Genomic DNA, 22,428 nt, shown 5'->3' on the forward strand with positions numbered 1-22,428 from the left:
TTATAATGCCTCATTCAATGTATTCCATGGATTATGAATATATTCCTTATACCCTCCATGGCTAAAACCTATTTTAAAACTTTTATAGCACAAAGCTAGCATTTTTCTTAAACAATCATACCTGATCGAAGATTATTGTTTAGCAATTTTCTTTCATGTTGTTTTCTGCCTTCATATAGCTTTTTTAAAATTTAATTTTTTTTATAGCTACACACTGCAATGGTTATGGCTTCAGATTGGACTTGTCATTGTGAGGAGTTACTGATATTTTCATACAGACAGCTAATTATTGTTATTAATTAGTTGATTTTTGAATGATTTTCCAACAGCTTGTTGAAAAATTTAAATAGAATTAACATTTTAATGTGTAAGAGACCTTTATGTACATTAATGTGTTTTCTGTATTTGAAAATAAATGTGTACAGTATATATACAGATGTATATATGTTATTGAATTTATGACGGGTTTAGCTAATGGCAAGTTTTATAAGAAGTGTATTTTTAAGGCATTGAGTCATTATTTAGCTCGTGAAACTTTGAATCATTGCACTGTTATAATGTGCTAGGAGGATGTTCATGATTTATTTTAGAGAATATGATTTGAGATCGGTAAGCTACAAAGGCACATTTCACTTTTAGACTATTAAATGAGAGCCAATTAGAACTACTGTTACTGTTACATGGAGAACTGTGAATGTCATAGAGAGCTATATAGGTTGTGGGGTTTTCATACTTTAGGTGCAAACAATATCAGTTAAAGTATGCTGTTAAGTGTCGGTTGGAGCAAATCAGTTCAGGTAACATAATTGATTTAATAGAGATTATAAATTTAAATAAGTGGTTGTACTCACACAAAAAAACAAGTGTTGGACACTTTGTGTAGGAAATTGTAGGAAAATCCATTGTCCTTAAATATATCTGTTTCTTTACATGTCTGAGTACACAGTGTAAAAGAATATAAGAAATAAGATATATAAAAGATGTTGCTGTAGAAACTTTTGTCACTGTAGATACGCGTGTTGTTCTGACAGTGTTTATGTGAATGTAATGGTCGTTCATGTGACTTTAATCAGTACTTTCTAATGAGGATGAACGACGAGGTAAGGGTCCTCACAAATAAAGAAATGCAAACCCTTGTGTGTGTTCTCAGTTATTCTCAGTGAAGTCTTTGCAAATGCCTCGGACCACTAGTGGGATAAACTCAGAAAGGCCGCTGAACTCTCTGGTGAAGAAAGTGTGGCTGTCCTTTGGCTCTGATGACATCGCTTTGAGATCATCCAGGGGTGCCCACGCCACGCCCACTGAGAAGATGGTAATGCCTGGTTGGGAAGGAGAAACAGGAGAAAAAGTGAGATGTCATCTGCATAGCAGTGAAAATGAATGCTAAGCCTTCTAATGATACTGCCTACAGGAAGCAATGTAAACAGAACTGGTCCTAGCAATGAACCCTGTGGAACTCCATAATTAACCTTAGTGTGTGAACAGGACTCTCCATTTACATGAACAAATTGCAATCTATGCAGATATGATACAAACCACTGCAGTGCAGTACCTGTAATACCTACAGCATGCTCTAATTGTTCTACAATATTATGGTCAACAGTATTAAACGCTGCTAGACCTCACTAGCAGGACAAGCACAGAGATGAGTCCACTGTCAGAGGCCATAACAAGATCATTTGTAACCTTCACTAAAGCTGTTTCTGTGCTGTAATGAACCTGACTGAAACTCTTCAAATTAAGCCATTCCTCTGTAGATGACCTGTTAGCTGTTTGACAACTACTCTTTCAAGGATTTGTGAGATAAGGGGAAGGTTGGAGATTGGCCTATAAGCTAAGCTGGGTCAAGAGATGGCTTTATAAGTAGCTGTTTAACTACTGCCAGCTTGAAGAGCTATGGTAGCCAATTATTGAGACAGGTTGATCATATTTAAGATTGAAGCATTTTTTAATGGTAGGAGTTCTTTGAGCAGTCTTGTAGGAATCTAAAAGATGATGGTTCGGATGACGTAATTACTGAAGTTAACTCAGAAAGATCAATTGGAGAAAAAGACTAAATAAATATCAGTGGTACTGAAAGTAGCTGTATATAATGTTACATCTGCGAGATGACGAGGAGTAAATTTTTCTCTAATGGCTAAAATTGTACTTGTGAAGAAGTTCATGAAGTCATTACTAGTTAACGTTAAAGGGATGGTTGGCTTAACAGAGCTCTGACCTTTTGTCAGCCTGGCTACAGTGCTGAAGAGAAACCTGGGGTTGTTCTTATTTTCTTCAATCAGTGATGAATAGTAAGATGTTCTAGCTTTAAGGAGGACTTTCTTATAAAGCAACAAACTATTTCTCCAGGCTAAATGATGATCCTCTAAATTTGTGACACGTCATTTCCTCTCCAGCTTACGAGCCATCTGCTTTAGGCTACATGTTTGAGAATTATACCAGGGAGTCAAGTACTTCTGATTTGAGGCTCTATTTTTCACAGACTTCAGTATCCAGTGTCATACATAGCGAGGAGGTAAAATTATTAACAAGATAACCGACCTCTGTGGGAGTAGCGTTCGGGTAGCTGCTCTGCTCTGTGTTGGTACAGGGCATTAAAGATGATAACAGTGGGTGGATCATATTCTTAAACTCAGTTACAGCACATTCAGTTTGGACTTTTTGAATACAAAACATGTCAGTGAAATGTTTGTGAAACAACACTACAAACACTGACTCTGTTTCCAGTGAAACAGAGTCACTGACCCTGCATGGAACGTGTTCCACTGAACTTGTTCTGGAACGGGGCTGGGTTGGGGCAGAGCAGCCAGGGGGAGAGGTTGTCAAGCCAGCCGTTTCTTTTTCATTTTGATTGCAGCAGCAGGGGGAGGAGCAACTTGAGGTCTGGCCTGGGGAGACTGCTAGTCCATGGATTCTTTGGACCCCCTACAGCCTGGCCGGCTGCCTGCACTTTAGGGAGCCTTAAAGGCAAGGACCTTTGAGGATATACTGCCTTCTAGTTTCAATCTCACTCTAGCTCAGCTTGGTAAGCTATAGAAGAGACACTGAATGCTCTTGCTGACAGAGACCTTGTAGCACTTATCAGTAAAGCTGGAATAGAAGTGGTCTTCCTTGAAAGGGAACAAAGATCATAATGACGGAGAAGTCTTCAGGTGAAGATAGCTTACTCCCAAGAGATGCACTTGGGCATGTAGCAAAGGCCATGGGACTCCATTCCTTAGCAGTCCAACAGGGATCTTCCTGTCCAGTATCCAGCGTATCCAGAGTAGTTAAAATAGTAACGATGTTGTTACAGTTACAGTTACAGTTGTTACAGTTGTTACAGTTACAGATGTTACAGTAGTAACATCAAATAGCTTTCATTTATTGTTTTCACACATACCTTGCTTATGTGCAGCCATTGCTGGGCCTCTGACGTCATCGTATGATTGGCCATCTGTCACCACTATGAGATAATTGCGACCCGGTCCTGTTCGTCTGCCATAAACAACAAATACAGTGTAACTTCTAATACAGTTAAAAAAAAAAACCTGCAGAATGTAAACACAGTTTTCAGAAATTTGATTTGAGTATTTCCATTTTTGAGTATTTTAGATCGAACCTTAAGAGCACCTGACATCTGTCTCTTGTTGTGGTACAAATGTTAGCGTTATTTTCATAAAATTACATTTTCTAAAGACAAAGATTAACACTTTTTTATCATTAATTATCTCATTAAGTATTGCAAGGCCCTGCAGTTTCAATAAAATAATGAATAAAATAATTTTTTAAGGCTAAACTTGCCAACACTGCAGGTGTGGAGAGCTTTGCTTAGAAAGAAAACAGCGCCACTGTTACCTGAACAGGTTCTGAGTGGTGTAGCTTATGGCTGAACCGGTCGATGTTCCTCCACTCATGTAGGAGATCCTTCTCAGAGCATTGATGGCATCGTCCTTGTTTGAGTAGTCAGACAGGCCAAACTCTAACCTCTGTTCATAGGTGAACTGCACTGCACCTACAACACCAATACAGCCAGTCAGCCAACCAGCATTAATAACGTATAAGATAATCAGTGGTTTGCATGTTGTGAAGCTGACCAATGTGAGCTCCCACATCTGAGATTTCAAAGCTTCTTGCAATTCCTGCTAGGAATTCCAGGACAAGTTGGAAATTCCCATCCCCAACGCTAGATGAACCATCGATGAGAAAGCCGATGTTCACAGAATTGTAACAGGTTTTACCTAAAAAATACATTTTATGTCAATGTCACAGCAGAGCCACATCCATCTAAATAATCAAATGTAAATATTATGAATTCATTAATTTTGTTTCTGTAATAAACAAAATGACTTAAAAAGCTATACTGTTAATGGTGAAACCACAGCTGTAAAGAGATGATGCTGAAGAGACTGAAAGTATTTTCATGTGATAGTTGCATGTCCAAAAGATATTTTATAGTGTAGCAATTCTTTCAAAACTTTTTTTCCAAGCAGAAAACAATATTATTTCATTTTTCTTGGTCAAATCTGATATTACAAAATTAAAGAATTATTGGTATTGTTTTTAATGCAAAGGTAGAACTGTTAATACCTTAATATTTGATTATCAAATGTAATGTGATGGCCATGACCTGTGTGTTTTCAAAGGTATCTCCTGACAGCTGCATTACAGTAGTTGATGAAGGTGTGTCTTACTACAGAGCAGGCCGTCTAGTGAACAGAGTCTCTGAATGAGAGGTCTGATGTGTTTGGTGGTGCTGAACCAGCTGGGGATTGGATAACTGAAGAAACCGTTGTCTTTACACACAGCCTGCAGGAGGACAGGTAGAAATTCTGTCATTAATACAAAACATGTTTACTGTGATTTGATGAATGCCTCTTGGGTTTGACTAAAATAATAAAATAATAATTCAAGTTTCTACTTTTATGCTGCACATAACCACTCTCAATAACCGCATGCATATGCTACATTTTTTTGTTGTTGTTGTTGTTTTTTTGTTGTCCAGCTGAGCATGGATGGACAGATTGTGCTTTTTGGAAAATTTTCAGCTAAGGCAGTTCTGTTTCAGACTTCTAGGACCTGTATCAGGTCCTTTTTGTTTTCTGGAGTCATAGACACAATACTGAACACCAACATGTTCAAGCAGAGTTGAATTCTTTGTCTGAAAACAGGATCTGTCTGAAAACTGCTGTTTGTTTAGGGTCAACATTACACAAGGTTTATATGCGATTTTGTGTTGTTTAAAGGGAACTAAAAATCCAACTCTGCAACTGTGGACACTATTAAACACTGTTTAAAATAATCCTTATTTATCTTAAACCAGGGCAGATTTCCTGTCTAAAACACAGCATTTTAACTTCCTTTCCCTGGCCTTAATACAAAGTCTTACTGGACTTTTGCAAGCAGAAGTTTTTGAACAGCAGATGGGCTCACATCTTTGTGTCTGAGATGTCCATATTAAATATATCCTCTCTTTTGACAACAAGCATCTTCTGCACATTTACTGACCTCATTATCTTAAATTTTGGCTATTTTTAATAGCCATGCATCACTGTTTTTATATGAAAGAAAAAAAGGAGCAGCATAATGTATCCATTTTAAGTTTAAACTAAACAAGAAGGGACAATTCAGTCTAAAGTATATTTCATGTTAGAGTGTCACTCCTTATTAATGAAACATATGAACATTTATCTAACATTTAGGCAATTCAAATAACATGTGAACCTTCTTCATGAAGTCTTTGTCTCGAACCATGCTGAGCTCCTCAGGCGCTGGTTTGGCGACAGACACCAGAAAAACATTGATCCCACTCTCTCTGGCCAACATGGCCGCCTGGTCCAGGTCATCAGATGGCCAGCCATCAATTAACACCATCATCACCCGGGGGTGACCCCTTCTCCCCCCATTCTCCTGAGAGAAAAAGGTCTCTGCTGTATGCATGATGGCTTTACCTAGGAAGACCAACAACACGATAAATATTTTTACATTACCTGTTTTTTTTTTTTGTTTTGTGTTTTTGTCCCGTTTGGATCTTTAGCCATCAGAATTGTTGTCTTAAGGCCAAGAAAGATGCCAAGCGGATTTATTTTACCAAGTGGATCATCATGGCCTTGCCATATTGGTCCATTTGATTGACCTTTATTATAATTATGTATTTATTTTATTTTATTTTCGGTTGCTACAAACGGGACAGACATGACTGGGTGATAGGACAGGGAGAAAGAATGAAAGAAAGAGAGGGAGAGAAAGAAAAACAGAGGGGAGAAGAGACGGTGAGAAAGGGGGGAAGAAAGAAAAAGAAACAAAACACCTGGATCACCTGTTTTTTTTTTGTCTAACTGATGAAAGGAATGCAGGCAGGGTGGGGAAGAGTGTCAGTGGCAACTACTGACAGAAGGATAGCAGCAAGCGTGATAGGGATGGTAGTGAGAGAGAGGTAGTGATATGATGACCAGTTTGGATTATTGTAGGGTCTACCTTACAATATAAAGCACCTTGAGGCAACTGTTGTTGTGATTTTGCACTATATAAATCAGATTGAATTGAACTTTGTCAGGTAGTGGGTTAGATTTCCTCCACAAAATGTGGGAGACTGATGTCATACAGACATTAATGCTGTTAAAGGTGATCCTACAGCCTACTGAATCATCACATGTACTTACTCTTTTCACCTCATTTGATCATAAATGAGGAAATTTTGTCTGATTGTCACCTTTTCAAAGAGCTATGGGCTACAGGATGTGTATTTTTTAACTTTTCAATTTATAATTCAGGTTAATCAAGATATGTGTAAGTGTGTGTTACCTGTATTCGAGTCTCCTCCTAGGTAGGCCAGCTCCTTAATAGCAAACAACAGCTCTTTAGGTTGAGTGTAGTTAGTCAGTAGGAACTCTGTCCTGGGAGAGTCACTGCAGGCACATATGAAGACAAATGTTTAGTGTATATGTATATATCTGCATTTTTGATGTAATAATTCTTATCTAGCCCTTAAACCTAACTTTAATCTAAACTTTAAAAAGCATAAACCCGAGTTCACTCATAAGGGAGGTAAAAGGAATTTTATGTGGCATAGTATAACACACCATTGGATACTCTATTAAATACCCGATTTCCTTTCAGAATTGTGACACAGGTTCAGCAGTCTTCAATAGATTGTTGAAGCTGTGAGTGATGGACGTTTTCCTCACAGAGTTTGATCAATACTGAAATGATACAATTGATCATCAGTTGTTGGAGATTTGTCAACAGAACATCTATGAATGAAATGTCCTCTTTTCCATTTTTATTTGGAAATAAAATAAAAATGGCTGACAAGTTGCCTTTATTTTTTTACATTTATTTACTCACCTCTATCCCAAAATACCACAATTCTCAAGACTTGTTAGTATAAATGACATTGTTGGGTGGTTTAAGGCTGAGGTAAAAAGAAAGAAATAAAGATTTTTCTGAAGTGACTCTGTGTGGTGTGCCCGACCTGGCCTGTATTAAACCAATATGAGGTCCTATTGGTCCGACTCTTAGCATAGCCGCCAGTTTGGCAATAAAGTTCTTCTGCAGGTTAAACCTCCGCTGCCCAATATTGCTGCTGCTGTCAATCACCATCGCAATGTCCATCTGACAATCTGCCCACACAAAAAAGTAAAGATGTTGATCCAGAGATTAACAACATTGATTATTTTTATGTTCAGTGTTACTATAGATAATAATTATTATTGCAGTTTTTGCTTATATAACTTTCATTAAATTTTATTTGACCTCTGACTACACTCGTGTTTTGGACTTTTTCCATCCGATATAATTAAATATAATAAATAAGAACTTTTAGTGTATATGCTAAGATATAAATGGGTGCTGGAAGATAGTTCTGTTAAGTATAAAACAGGACTAATGCTTGCACTCTTCAGTTTTGATGTATTAGTTAAAACTGAGGTTATTGTACTCGGCCCTGAAAATCTTAGAAATATGGTATCTAACCACATAGTGAGTGGTTAGATACTTACTCTGGATGGCATTACCTTGGCCTCCAGTAACGCTGTGAGGAACCTTGGAGTCATTTTTGACCAGGACATGTCAAAAATGTCCTGGTCCAGTGCACATATTAAACAAATATGTAAGACTGCTTTCTTCCATTTGCGCAACATCTCTAAAATTAGAAATATCCTGTCTCAGAGTGACGCTGAAAAACTAGTTCATGCATTTATTACTTCCAGGCTGGACGACTGTAATTCATTATTATCAGGATGTCCAAAAAACTCCCTGAAAAGCCTTCAGTTAATCCAAAATGCTGCAGCAAGAGTCCTGACAGGGACTAGAAAGAGAGCAGATTTCTCCTGTTTTGGCTTCCCTTCATTGGCTTCCTGTTAAATCCAGAATTCAAAATCCTGCTCCTCACATACAAGGTCTTAAATAATCAGGCCCCATCTTATCTTAATGACCTTGTAGTACCATATCACCCTATTAGAGCACTTCACTCTCACACTGCAGGCCTACTTGTTGTTCCTAGAGTATTTAAAAGTAGAATGGGAGGCAGAGCCTTCAGTTTTCAGGCCCCTCTTCTGTGGAACCAGCTTCCAGTTTGGATTCGGGAGACAGACACTATCTCTACTTTCAAGATTAGGCTTAAAACTTTCCTTTTTGCTAAAGCATATAGTTAGGGCTGGACCAGGTGACCCTGAATCCTCCCTTAGTTATGCTGCAATAGACGTAGGCTGCCGGGGGATTCCCATGATGCATTGAGTTTTTCCTTTCCAGCCACCTTTCTCACTCACTATGTGTTAATTAATCTCTGTCTCTCTTCCACAGCATGTCTTTTATCCTGTCTTCCTTCTCTCTCCCCAAATGGTCGCAGCAGATGGCCCCGCCCCTCCCTGAGCCTGGTTCTGCCAGAGGAATCTTCCTGTTAAAAAGGGAGTTTTTCCTTCCCACTGTCGCCAAAGTGCTTGCTCATAGGGGGTCCTATGATTGTTGGGTCTTTCTCTGTATCTTTTATTGTATGATCTACTGTACAATATAAAGCGCCTTGAGGCGACTGCTGTTGTGATTTGGTGCTATATAAATAAAATTGAATTGAATTGAATTGCCACAATTATTACAGTCAATTAAAAAGTGCATGTGATACTTATATATGCAGATGACTAAACTCTATTTAACCACCTTCTACAGTCATTGTTCTACAGTTACTGTCTTGTACCCATTTCTGGCTCACTTTAAAAAAAAAAGTAATGCATAATAAACTCTGATGTAAACAAAAACCATAAAAAATAATAACTTAATTTAAGTTTTAATCTGTAAGCTTAAGCTTGGGATCAGATGGCAGGGGACAGGTCTAGTGTGCTCAAATGTGTAATGAAGGTGTGCTGGGAGCATCTAGCAGAAGCCCCAGTCTGTGAAATATTAGGTCTTTAGCTATTGCTGCGAACGCAAGTGTGGTTCTTTTTTACCAGACTGTTGATTTGGCCACTCCTTAAGTTCTTATTTAATTATGTCTCCCTGACCTGTATCAACATCTGTTTGAACCTTTTGTTGAGTGATTTTAAACAGCTACCAAACTGATATTCTATACTTGGAAACAAATCCTGAATAGAATAGAATAAAATAGAATAGAATAGAATGCCTTTATTGTCACTATACAGATGAACTGTATAACCAATGATATATACAATGTACCTTTATTCCCACCTGCCAGGGCTTTTTTCACTGATGGCTTCTTCAGCAGTTTCTTTACTGCAACACACACATTTGTACATCTTTGTAAACAGTCATTGATACAATGCATTCCTTAGCGCTTCACCCATCCTTACACTACTATAACTAAAAACTAAAACTTCTAAGGGCTTGGCACTCATATACACACTCAAATACACACACACATAAAGGTCAACTGAGTATTTATGGTCGAAGCATCAAACTCCTGTTGAGTAATCCATATCCAGTGTTCTATTGTGTTTATGCCTTTATATTTTCAGAATATCTCCTGTCTGAGTCACCCCTATTGCTTAAATAGGAATGGGAAGGGACTGTCATAATAAATTATGGACAGTACACATTCAAAGAGCATTTTCTGAGTAACTTGTACTTTGTATAAATTCCCTAACTTTGGCACTCTAGGTACTCTCTCATTAAAAAAGTATGATGTGGAACAAAGTCTGACTTGTGGAACAGGTTAATTATATTTTGTAATAAGACATTTACTTGGCAGAAAAAAAGTTAATCCTGCCAAACAGGTAATTATCTCAACCATCAAGTTATACTCACATGATCTGTATTCTGATCTGCTGGAAAAACAGCAAAAGAGAATAACAGGTCATAATGAAAGTTATGGCCCGAAAGTGGTCAGTACAGTATACAGAAGCATCTGTGCCGAGTATGGCCTGGAAGCCTCGAGGTCAAAATGGTGATGGCTAACCAACCGGACATAGTAGTGGTGGACAAGCAGCCGTAGTGATAGATATAGCGATATTGAGTGACAGCAACATCAGGAAGAAGGAACACGAAAAGCTGGAGAAGTACCAAGGGCTCAGAGAAGAGCTCCAGAAGATGGGGAAGGTGAAGGTAACAGTGATCCCAGTAGTAAGCACTCAGTGCAGTGACCCCCAAGCTAGGCAAGTGGCTCCAGCAGATCCCACGAACAACAACCGAGATCCCCGTCCAGAAGAGCGAAGTCCTAGGAGCAGCCAAGATACTGCGCAAGACCCTCAAGCTCCCAGGCCTCTGGTAGAGGACCTGAGCCTGAGGACTGCCCACAGGGCGAGAGGGGATTTTTTAAAAATATATTTATATGTGTGTATATGTGTGATGCCGTCCTTTTACTTCTGTATGAGCTTCTCTTTTAATTTTGCCTTTGACTTAAGCTCAGTGCAAATAAAGAAGCCACTTTTGGCTGTCCCCTTGTCACAGTGGGTTGCTCTACTTATTTGATTTGGCAGAGTTTTACGCCGGATGTCCTTCCTGACACAACCCCAACGGAGATTTTTGTCTCAAGCTGGAAACCGGTGATCCTTCACTTGCCAAACAAATCTGTTAACCACTAATACTAATGAAAATAAAAATCTGACAAAAGAAAGTCAAAGACATAACAAGATGAATTACCAAAAGGAAACAGTTAATTAGAAAAAGTGCTCAGATCAGGGTGGTGTCATGACACTAGGAAAGCACAGACAGAACAAGAACAAATATATATTCCTAATATAAAGGTGTGTATCATTTACCTGGTCGCGCAGCTGCAGGAAGAGCTGTGGTGCTGGTCTCGCTGATCAGCTCCTGTGGAACATTAATGGGCTCTAAAACACACAGAAGGTATGATAATTAGTGGAGAAGACAGATATGGATCATTCACATCTGCAGTCAAATGATGATATTAATCAATTAAAAATTGTGTTTTTGTTTTGTCTAATCCCTGCTAATTTGCAGTTTATAAAATAAAATTATTTTTTCTGTTGTATAATTACAGGTAAAGCTTTCCAGTACTATATAAGTTTAAACAATCTCCAGATAACTATATATTAAAATAATGTATATATCATTCTGAAATCACAATTCTAGGTACTTTAAGCATATCTCGCAATAATAAATAATAAATAATAATAAATAATAATAAATATTAACATTATTAGGTTATTCATATTGGATTATTACTTAATTAAAAACAATTCACCAAAGTGGCTCCACCTACTGGTGAGGCTGAAGGAGGCGGTCCAGTGAGACAGGGCCTGTGAGTGTATACCGTGGGCATATGAGCTGATGTAGTTGTGCCGTCCCTGCAGCCTATGAACCCTAACAGGGCCCCCAGCTGGGCCCAGGATACCTCTGTATGAAATGACAAAATAAAAGTATTATTATCACAGTGGAAAAAGATCATCATTAACAGTTATGAGAGTTGCTACTCGTGAAGTCAATTACAAATGCAGCTTGAACTAGTGCATCTGGACCGAGACCTTGTTAAAAAAAAAATTTGTGTCTAAAAACACACACGTGCGCAGGAAGTTCTTTTCATAGTAAAATAAATAACTAAAAAAAACCTTTATGGGACAAGGAGAAGACACAGCTGTGAAGGAGAAAAAAAGATAAGAATAAGCATAATTTTTCTTCTCAGTAGGCCACCGAGGCCCTCTGCAGAGGAATGAGGAGGTCACTCAGGGCTGAGAACTTAATCCTCCTTTCATGCACATTCCTTCATGGTGTTGGTGTTTTGTTAAGGTTCAGCAGGCAGCCGGACTCACACTGCTCCCTATTATGTCACATCTTGGCAGCGGAACACAGAGTCTAATCCACATGTTTGAAAAAACAATTCTCACTCCAACGGCACCGCTGTGACGAGGTGTTCATGCTCTGAAAAGGCTGCTAAGAGTATCATATACAGGGAACTAAAAACAATGGCAAGAAGCAGTGGAAGTAACAAGGAAGTAATCAGTGAACCACAAAGCAAAATAACCAAATAGAGCTCCACCACCAAAAAAAAGTTGCATTAAACTAAAAAATAAATAAATAAATATAAAAAAATACAAAAAAAAAATGACTGAAGACCCTGAATAAGAAGGAGAGCGTCTAATCATTAAAAATGTAATAAAAGCAAAGAAAAATTAAACTGAAGGAACTTTAACACAATATTGAAAAAGCCTAGGTTAAATTTTTAAAAAAAACTTTAATTGAAAATATACACACAAAACAATACAATATACTAAATGAAAAAATGAATGAAAATTAAAAATGAACCAACAATACAAAATAGAATCAACTATGAGAAAAAACTGATTTTAAATAAATACATGAATAAAAGTTAAAAAAAGAAAAGAAAAAAAGAAAAACTAGTAACAAAAACCCTCCAAACAAAATATGGAAATGAAAATCAGAAGATAAGAAGGATTTACTTTGTTTTCTATTTTTGTTATTTTTTTTTTCCATTTCCATTTTGCTTATTTTTCTGTCGGTCCTTTCAGCCAACCACGTCACGGTCCTCTAAATATTACCATGGTTTAATTGTGTAGCTTTAAAATCAAGCAAGTGTACAACATTATGTTTTAGTGTTTTCAGTGATAGACTGAAATATCACAGTTAATATTTACTATAATATGTAATTAAAACATATTTTGGTACAGCTGATATGAAAGGAAAGCTGTACCTGTGGACTGCAGCTCCACAGATGGATGAGACAGCAGCATAGACTCCTGTCCCAAACACAGACATCCTCCACTGTGTGCACTGTGGTGGACATAAAACCACCACGGTGTCCTGGGTCAGGTCTGCTCCACGTGTTGTACAGGTCACTGGATAGGGCACTGAGTGGAAAACAGAAGATGTCCAGTCAAAATACTCCATTAAAATCCTTGATCTAGGTAGTAGGTTTCATCTTCATTAAATAGAGTAAGCTAGTTTAGTCCAGAGGCAAGACCAAGTATTTTTAAAAACAGACAGAAACATAAAAAAAGACAAACGACAGAATACAACTAAACAGATTTCTTTTACTATTAATATATATTATTAATTTCATTATAAAATAATTTTCTAAAAAGATAAAAGGGGGAAGGAACATTTATAAAGTGTAAAAGTATAAACATATATCAAATGTAAATGTTAATAATAATAACAACAACAAAAAAGTAAAATATGTAAAATGCTAATAAAAACAGAAAATAGCTATGGCTATTGGTGATTTTACTACAATTGTGTTTTTTTTGTTGGTTACTTTTTGCAGCAATTACACAAATAGACACGTATTTATATATGTGTGTGTACTTTACATTTTCTACAGTGTATGATTCTAAGGAACAAAAGTGACCAGAGAACTAAGTGGATCTATCTGCTGTCAGGCAATCAGGTATTTTTCAGGACTCACCACTAACTTCTGAGCCAAGTACTGAGGAGAGCAGGAACAAAAGGCCTGATGGGGAAAAAACAGATCACACAAAGTTGTCATCATATGAAAGAAAGGAAGAAAAGAAAAAAGCAAAAAAAAAGGAAAAAAAAAAGAACAGAAGTTACCTGTCAGAGGCAGCACAGACAGCTGAGGCATTTCTGCAACAAGCTCGGTATACTGAAAAACAGATATTACATATAGTTACTCTAATAATAATGGGTATTATTTTTAAATCGTATTTTTTTTAAACGAGTTTACCCAGCCTCCTCTGGCTCATCCAGCCAAAAACAAACCATCACCTATATTTCATAAAGCAAATAGGCAAGAGCTTTCCATTGGTGTGGAGGTCTAAGTTCAGCCACATTATCTACCCCCCAAAATGAGGCCAGCTGACTACTTGAACAAAATGAATGACTAGGTTTTCATTTCCTTTCCTTGCATTCCTCATTCCCCGAATTCCAAAAGAATATTCCAAGAGAAAGACACCAGGATTCACCAGGGTTAAATTGTGAAAGAGTGATTCTAAGAGCATGAGACATTATTTTCAAACACGGACTGGCCACCACGGAGACTCTTTGGGATGCACTGGAGTGGTCAGACTCTCCCATCATTAGTATGAGATGATAAAAAACCAATGCAGCTCTGGATGGAAATAAACATTGACACAGCTGAAATGATAAAATTCAGCTCATCGACATGATCCTACTGCAAATGCGTGCCATAATCAAAGCTAAAAGTGCTCCAACAACGTATTTTATTTTGGCCAATAAACCAGTCCACAAGCTAATTATGGATTAGTAAGAAATCTAGAAATGTAGTTATGTGTGAACCACACATCACGTAAGTGAGATTAGAAAACAATGTCATCACATCACTAAAGAAGAAGAGGCAGTAAATGGTTAAATGTCAAGTCCACAGCTATCTCAGGAAATCGTTTAAAATTTGTTTGTGACCGAATCCACCAATGACACAACAGCCAGTAACCAGTAGTGGTTTGTAAGCTCCATATATTCCTATATACAAGGACTAATCAGAAGCCAGAAAGCAAGCCAGTACCAATCCCTAAGCTTGGCAGGTTAAACAGTCGATAAATACATTAAAAAAAGATGGAAAAAAAAAAGAGATAAGCAGTTAGTAGAGGGTGTAATAAACATACAGCAAGTAAATAAAGTTATTGGTTAATCACTGAATGGATGTAAATCACCCAGCCTGTTAGTCATTTCTAAAGAAAGATCTCTGTGCAGAATCAGCAGGAATTTCAGTCTTACGAACTGTTTCTTCAGCAGACGTCTCTGAGGAAAACTGTTCAGACTGTTCACACGTTATTCCCTGGAAGGAGCAGCAGGCGGTAAAATGACAATGCTGAGCTGGTGTCGATCGCCTGGCGAGAGAGAGGTAGCCCTTTAAATAAGCGTTCTCTCTCACAACACACACACACACATTCATACACACCTTACTGTGGTGACTTCAGAGGGGGAGGGAGGAGGGGCCTCAGTGACAGGTCAACCTGAGATGGAGCAGAGGAGTGAACTGCAGAAAAACCTTGAGATAACTGTTGTGCTTTAGTGCTATATAAATACAATTTATATAGCACTAGATATTTTTGTACAATAACCTGAGTGGGTTTAATAAAGACATGCCTTAAAAGCCCATGAGGTACACTGAAAGGATTAAAAATGTGGTGCTTCTAATTTGTATTTTTTATGCTGCTTCCAGTATATTTGGAGCCCTAAATTATTGAAAGTGCAATAGCTAGCTACATCACAGCAGCTTCAGGACGGAAAACCACATTTAAGCTTTGTTATAAACAGAGGCGCCACCAAAGGGGGGCCAGGGAGGCACTGATCATCCCCTAAATTTGCTGGCTCCCCCAGTGGCCACCCCTGGTAAGACTGTCATATGTTGGTAATAATTCTAATAAACATGTGCACGAGAGAGGAAAACACACTACAGTGAGTTGAAACCCTGACTTGTTATTTATTCCTGCTTAAAACAGATTATTAAGGATTTCAAAATCTTATTTGGTTTTCATATTTATTTATATTTTCAGTGATATCAAATTTAATAGCAGATAATTAAATAGGTATATTTAATTCTTTTCGCTCTCTCTTTTTTGCCATATTTTTCAAGTAACCTATATTTGACAACAGCATAATAAATCTGGAAATTGTGTTTTTTTGTGTGTGTTTTAGTGGCTCCCCTATGAAAAAAATTCTGGTAGTGCCACTGATTACAAATTCCACAACCACAATTTTTCCATAACATTTTTTTCCTATCAGCAACTTCAAGTGTAAAAAATATCTAGAAAAAAAATGCAACCCTTTTTTTTTTAAATTTCCGGCGCTGCTCCGAGCTGGCAGCCAGTATCAGCAGCTCCGACCTGACCGAGTCCTTTTTTCTCTTTAATACATGTTTCTTTGTTGTTTTTGTTTTTCTATTGTGGACTGCTGCCCCCCACAATGGAGCTCAGAATTCTATGGACAGTTGTGTTCTTTATTACATTTTTTACGGCGTCTTTGTCCGGCAAGCGCGTGGAGGTCCAACCTCCCATTGTTTACAGCAGGGATCAGCTTAATAGCTGATCCCTGCCCTCGGAGCATCTGCTGCCCTGCCTACCGCCGAGCAAGCTAACATCCCCCGCGAGGTGAGGAGGAAGAGACGCGGTACTCGGGCCGGGACCGGCGTCGCAGTAAAGTTAGGAGGTACCGGCCAGTGATTCCATCTATTATTATGGGGAATGTGAGATCTCTCCCCAATAAGTAGACGAACTGGCGGCTCTTACCCAACATCAGGGGAGCAGCCTGATGTGCTTCACAGAGTCGTGGCTAACTACGCTAACTCCGGACTCACACGTAAACATGGATGTTTTTCATCTGATCCGGGCCGACAGAACAGCGGAGAGTGGTAAGAAGAGAGGAGGGGGTCTGGTTGTGTTTGTGAACGATAGATGGTGTAACTCTGGGCATTTATCTATCAAAGAGACGCCATGCTGAAAGGACTGTTATGCAGTGAGGGGTGGTGAGGGAAACATCAGACTTCACTCCATCCCAATTAAAGTAATTGTTTTATTGTCTCTTGCCAACATCATGCACATGCAGACAGCAACTTTTCAAAATGGCCCCCCAATCCATTTCCTGCTCCCTTTAAATACTCTAAAGACACACCTTCTTAATACAGACTGGCCTATAAAAGAGCTGCAATTGAGGCAGGCTTCCTCTTTACTGGGAAAACAAGATGGCCACCACAAAGGTAACCTGCAACACTTTGTTACTTAAATGCTTCCCAACAAGGACATTGAGCTGCTAGTGGTTAGCATGAGACTGTACTATCTACCGCGAGAGTTTATACCTCCCTGTCCTCCACTCTCCCCACCTTCACCCAGTATGCCACCTGCTACACCAGAGACAATAAAACATTGGACTTATTGTATACCAACACCAAGGAGGTGTGTATAAACCTCTAGTACACAGAGAACCAGTTGTGAAACGCACAGTAAGGAAATGGTCGGCAGAGACTGAAGAGGCCCTGAGGGACTGTTTCCGTTCTACTGTGTGGAACAACCTCTGGAGCCCCCTGGAGGATGACCTCAACAGCATCACAGACTGCATTACGGATTACATGAACTTCTGTGTGCACAACACCGTGCCCATCAAAAAGGTACGTTGTTTTTCTAACAACAAGCCATGGATAAATCCTGAAATTAAGGCTCTCCTCAAAGAGAAGAAGAGAGTCTTTAGATCTGGAGACAAACAGGAGCTGAGAGTTGTCCAGAAGAAGCTGAAATGGATAAGGCAAGGGAAGGAAAACTACAGGAGGAAGATGGAAGAGCAGCAACAGGACAACATCAGAGGGGTTTGGATGAGAGGTGAAACGTCTTCAAGTAACTTAAAGAAGTCCAGACGCTTTTCTTTGCATGCTCCTTTGACCTCAGGACAAAAACCAACCCCCCAGGCTGCAGGAGACTTGGGGTGGGTGAATGACCTAAATAAATATTTTAATAGGTTTGATCAACCACCCACCCCTCCCACAGCATCGTCCCCCCTGCTGCAATCTCCTTCATCTCAGGACTTCACACCTCTCAGCTTCCCACCTCCCAGCTCCCAGTCATTACACCCACCCCCGGCTTCTGTGGACTCCAACATACACCCCCCTCCCCCAAAATCCACTCTTTCTATCTCAGCACTTCAAGTGAGGAACGAGCTTCGCAAGATCAAGGTGAGGAAAACTGCAGGTCCAGATGGCATCAGCTCCTGGCTCCTGAGATGCTGCACAGATGAACTGTGTGGCATCCTAGGATATCAGTTCAACCTGAGCCTGTCACTGGGGAAAGTACCACAGCTGTGGAAGACCTCCTGTGTGGTACCGGTACCAAAGACCTCCCATCCCAAGGACCTCAGCAGCTACAGGCCGGTAGCCCTGACATCGCACCTGATGAAGACCCTCGAGAGGTTGGTTCTAAACCATCTGCGCCCCCTGGTGAGGTCTTCATTGGATGCGCTACAGTTTGCTTACCAGCCAGGCATTGGGGTGGAGGACGCCATCATCTACCTCCTGCACCGAGCTCTGACTCACCTGGAGAAGCCTGGAAGCACTGTGAGGATCATGTTCTTTGATTTCTCCAGTGCTTTCAACACCATCCAGCCATGACTTCTGAGAGACAAGCTGGGGCTATCGGGAGTGGACCACCACATGTCCCAGTGGATGCTGGACTGCCTCACAGAACATCCACATTATGTGAGGTCACAGGGCTGTGTCTCCGGAAGTTACACTGGTCTGCAGTACGGAGGCCCCACACGGAAACTGTGCTGGCCAGCTCCCCCACTGACCCCAGTAAGCACCCCCATACTCCGCAACCCGCCAGGGAAAGGGGGCCAGGCCCATCCGGACCGGGGCCCAGAACAGCAGCGCCGCCCGGCCCCACAGAGCCCGGGACAGCCCACCTGACCCCACCTCAGAGAAAACTGCACCCACCCTGTCATCCACTCATCTTCCAGACTACACAAGACAATAGACGCCCAGGCTGAGATCTTCCTCCATCTCTCCTGTATCTTCCCCTCCTGCAGAGTGAGTTCCTGAAGAGAGGAGAGCTCCTGCAAGATGTAACAACCTCCCCCACCAGTTGAAGAGCCCCCCAGGTGGCTTGATGCACTGGCGGCACCCTGCGCCAGGGCCGGGCCCCCCACGCTGCCACCTACAGAAGTTCTCTGACGACTCTGCCATAGTCGGCCTCATCACAGGTGAGGACGACTCAGAGTACAGACAGTGGACTCTGGACTTTGTAGACTGGTGTCAGCAGAACCACCTGCTGATCAATGCTGGGAAAACCAAGGAGTTGGTGGTGGACTTCCGGAGACGCAGACCCACCACACTGACACCGGTGAACATCTAGGGGGAGTGGACATTGAGATAGTGGACTCTTATAGGTACCTGGGTGTTCACCTGAATAATAAACTGGACTGGAGCCACAACACTGATGCTCTTTACAGGAAGGGTCAGAGCAGACTCTACCTGCTGAGGCGGCTGAGGTCATTTGGAGTACAGGGAGCGCTTTCAAAGACCTTCTATGACTCTGTGGTGGCATCTGTCATTTTTTACAGTGTTGTATGTTGGAGCAGCAGTTTATCGACAGCTGAGAAGAAGAGGTTGGATAAACTCAGCAGGAAGGCCAGCTCTGTTCTGGGATGCACCCTGGACCCAGTGCAGGTGGTGGGAGACAGAAGGACTCTGGCCAAAATAACATCTCTGATGGACAGAGTCTCTCACCCCATGCATGTAAATGTTGCTGAATTGCAGAGCTCCTTCAGTGACAGACTGCTGCGTCCTCGATGCATGAAGGAGTGTTTCCGTAGGTCCTTCCTCCCAGCAGCTGTCAGACTGTACAATCAACACTGCTCCCAACAAACATAGATGTTTATATCTGCTCTGTAACTGCAATAATTTAATCAATCGATTCGCACTACAACCTGGTTTGACTCTTATCTGTAGTTATTTTTATTTAATTTAAAAACTGTACAGTACTCTGTTTATAGTAAGCCAGAACAAGAATCCTCATCACGGGATTGTGTCTAGTGTAATATTAAAGACAGCAAATGCTGGCTGACATACTGGCACTCACAAAAGAATCAAAGCTGCTGGGTACAGCACATTATGTCAAACACTGGGGGTTTCATTGGAGTAATACCAATATTTTTAAGAAATGAACTAAATTGGATTCTTTACTATTAAGTCTTTAACCTCTTGATACCCTTAAGTGGACTATAAGAACCAGTTTTCATTTTAACCAAAGACCAATGAAAGAAATACTGAAAGCAAAGCTAAGGTAACTTTAGAGCTAGCTGGAATGATTAGCTGCTTTCAGTTAGCAGGCTCCGTGTTACAGGGCAATATGCTTTCCTGTCAGGGTACCTGACCAGTGACCCTGGTTTTGGTTTTGTATGTTGTATTCTTTGACTTGGTGTTTCTGTGGTTTGGTTTCTATATTTCTTGCTCCCTAGGTTCTTTATTGTCTCCTGATTTCTATCTTGGGTTTTGTTTGTATGCCTTCCCTGTGTTTAGTGTATTGCCTTTTTTGTGTCTCTGTGTTAGGTTCACGTTGCTGTGTTATGTTTCCTGTTTTACTTTGAAGGTCAATGTCTTATGTGAGTGTGTCTGGTTTTGCGTCCCTAGTCTCATTAGCCCTGATTTCTCCCAGCTGTGTTTCCCTCCTGTCTCCCATTCTTCGATTGCTCCTGTGTGTGTATATAAGCCCTGTGTTTCCTTTTGCTTGTTGCTGGTCCTTCTGTGTTGTCTCCCTCTATGCTGTCATTCTTCATGTACCTCCAATCTCAGTCTCCTTGTGTTCAGGTTTTTTGTTTAAAACAAAGCATTGCGAAGGCCCACGGTGGGTGTTGACGCGATGTGATTTCTGCCCAGTGGCGGGAGTAACTATGACTCTCTTAAGGTAGCCAAATGCCTCATCATCTAATTAGAGACACGCATGAATGGATGAACGAGATTCCCACTATCCCTAGCTGCTATCTAGCGAAACCAGAGCCAAGGAAACGGGCTTGGCAAAATCAGCGGGGAAAGAAGACCCTGTTGAGCTTGACTCTAGTCTGGCACTGTATTAACTCAATTGATATAAAATCAGACACAAAACATTAAAAAAAACATAACAAGTAAAAAAGGTTATATTTTTTACTGTAACAACCACAAACATGTTTATTGAATCATATTTCATAACTTTAAATGCAAATATAAATTGTCAATTTTAAAATCCTATGTACAAGTTTTGCAAACAAAGTTATTTGCAGCTGTTTACCTTTTTTTTTTTTTAAATAACCATTTCAAACTATTTATATAACAATCAGCTGTTCTGCATTCAATAAGATGCCACACAAATTATTTGTGCCACTCCAAAAAAATAATTTCTGTCCACTATAAAGAAGAACATCACAGCCTGATACCTGCATGTCTGACAGCAGCAGGTGTATCACTCATCCTGTTTTCATTCAGCAGTCGCCTCATTGTTCTGACACAACACAAAACTATCCACAACACTACACACTAACTACACAAGACAACACATTAACTACACACTCCAAACACCTTAAACGTCACAAATCTCTCACTTCTCAAAACTCTCTCTCTCTCTTTCTGTTGTCTTTCTCTCTCTCTCTCTCTCTCTCTCTCTCTCGCCGTCACACCTAAAACTTCCCCGTCTTCCTAAACAACCAAATGTCATGTTGCCATATCTTTTTTTTTTTTTTTTGATTGGCCGACATGGTGCATTTTTTCCACCAACACGAAAGGGCTGTTTTTGTTTTGTTTTTTAATTTTTTTTGTCATAAGCAGAGAGTGGTTCCTAGCGCTGTCCTTAAATTCAGGAAAAAACAGGTGTATATACTGTTTATCATGACTGGTATATGTCACCTTGTTGCTTTGTCATCTTGAAGTGGTCATGTGATTGGCTTACCACGACTACTTTATTCTTCCTCAGTCAAACAGCAGCACACATGCAATTGTTTTGCCCCCTTAGCCCCAGGTGTTATGCCAAAAAGTGATCGTCTGCCAGAAAATGATTGCCGTCCGCGGGAGCACTTAGCTGCTTAAAGCTGTAGCGCCCGGATTACTTACGTAGACAGCTACTTCCGTGCAACTGATATAAGAAGCGGTAAGCTGAAGATAGCTTCAACCGTTTGTTTGTTGAAAAATAGTAACGCGACCGCACCGCATTTTCTTGTTAGTAACGGTAACGGCATTGTAACCATAGGAATAGTAATTAGTTAGATTACTCGTTACTGAAAAAAGTAACGCCGTTAGTAACGCCGTTACTTGTTACGCCGTTATTCCCATCACTGGATATGAACAACCACAACCATTGACCTTTCCTAAATCCAGTAGGGCGGTGCCATCATTCTCTCTCTCTGCAGAGTATCACTTCCTGTTACAACACAAAGTGGCTTTGTGTAGCTTATCTGTATAGCTAATTTAAGCAAGATAACTTACTAAGTGTAATCTCCAAGTGCTTCATCCAAAGCACTCTTTGTTCATTCACTCCCTGTGTCTTTAGGAATTCGCTAGCTTAGCTTAGCTCATAACTGACTCACTAGCAGCAT

General features: G+C 40.0%; 1 protein-coding gene across 1 annotated transcript; it reads right to left on the reverse strand.

The window, feature by feature from the left end:
- Nucleotides 1-1,146: 1,146 nt before the first annotated feature.
- coch (coagulation factor C homolog, cochlin (Limulus polyphemus)) lies at nt 1,147-13,987 on the reverse strand. The gene is made up of 14 exons (XM_085343303.1): nt 13,957-13,987; nt 13,811-13,855; nt 13,097-13,253; nt 11,651-11,784; nt 11,187-11,258; nt 9,646-9,702; nt 7,454-7,601; nt 6,784-6,887; nt 5,704-5,930; nt 4,674-4,788; nt 4,077-4,220; nt 3,838-3,994; nt 3,383-3,477; nt 1,147-1,319 (listed from the first exon to the last, which is right to left on the reverse strand). The coding sequence occupies exons 1-14, from the start codon at nt 13,985-13,987 to the stop codon at nt 1,147-1,149; spliced, it is 1,659 nt and encodes a 552-aa protein (XP_085199429.1).
- Nucleotides 13,988-22,428: the final 8,441 nt, after the last annotated feature.

The sequence above is a fragment of the Diplotaxodon limnothrissa genome, linkage group LG19, assembly GCF_057381915.1.
Source record: "Diplotaxodon limnothrissa isolate DT_005_m linkage group LG19, D_limnothrissa_male_GT1.1, whole genome shotgun sequence".
NCBI lineage: Eukaryota > Metazoa > Chordata > Actinopteri > Cichliformes > Cichlidae > Diplotaxodon > Diplotaxodon limnothrissa.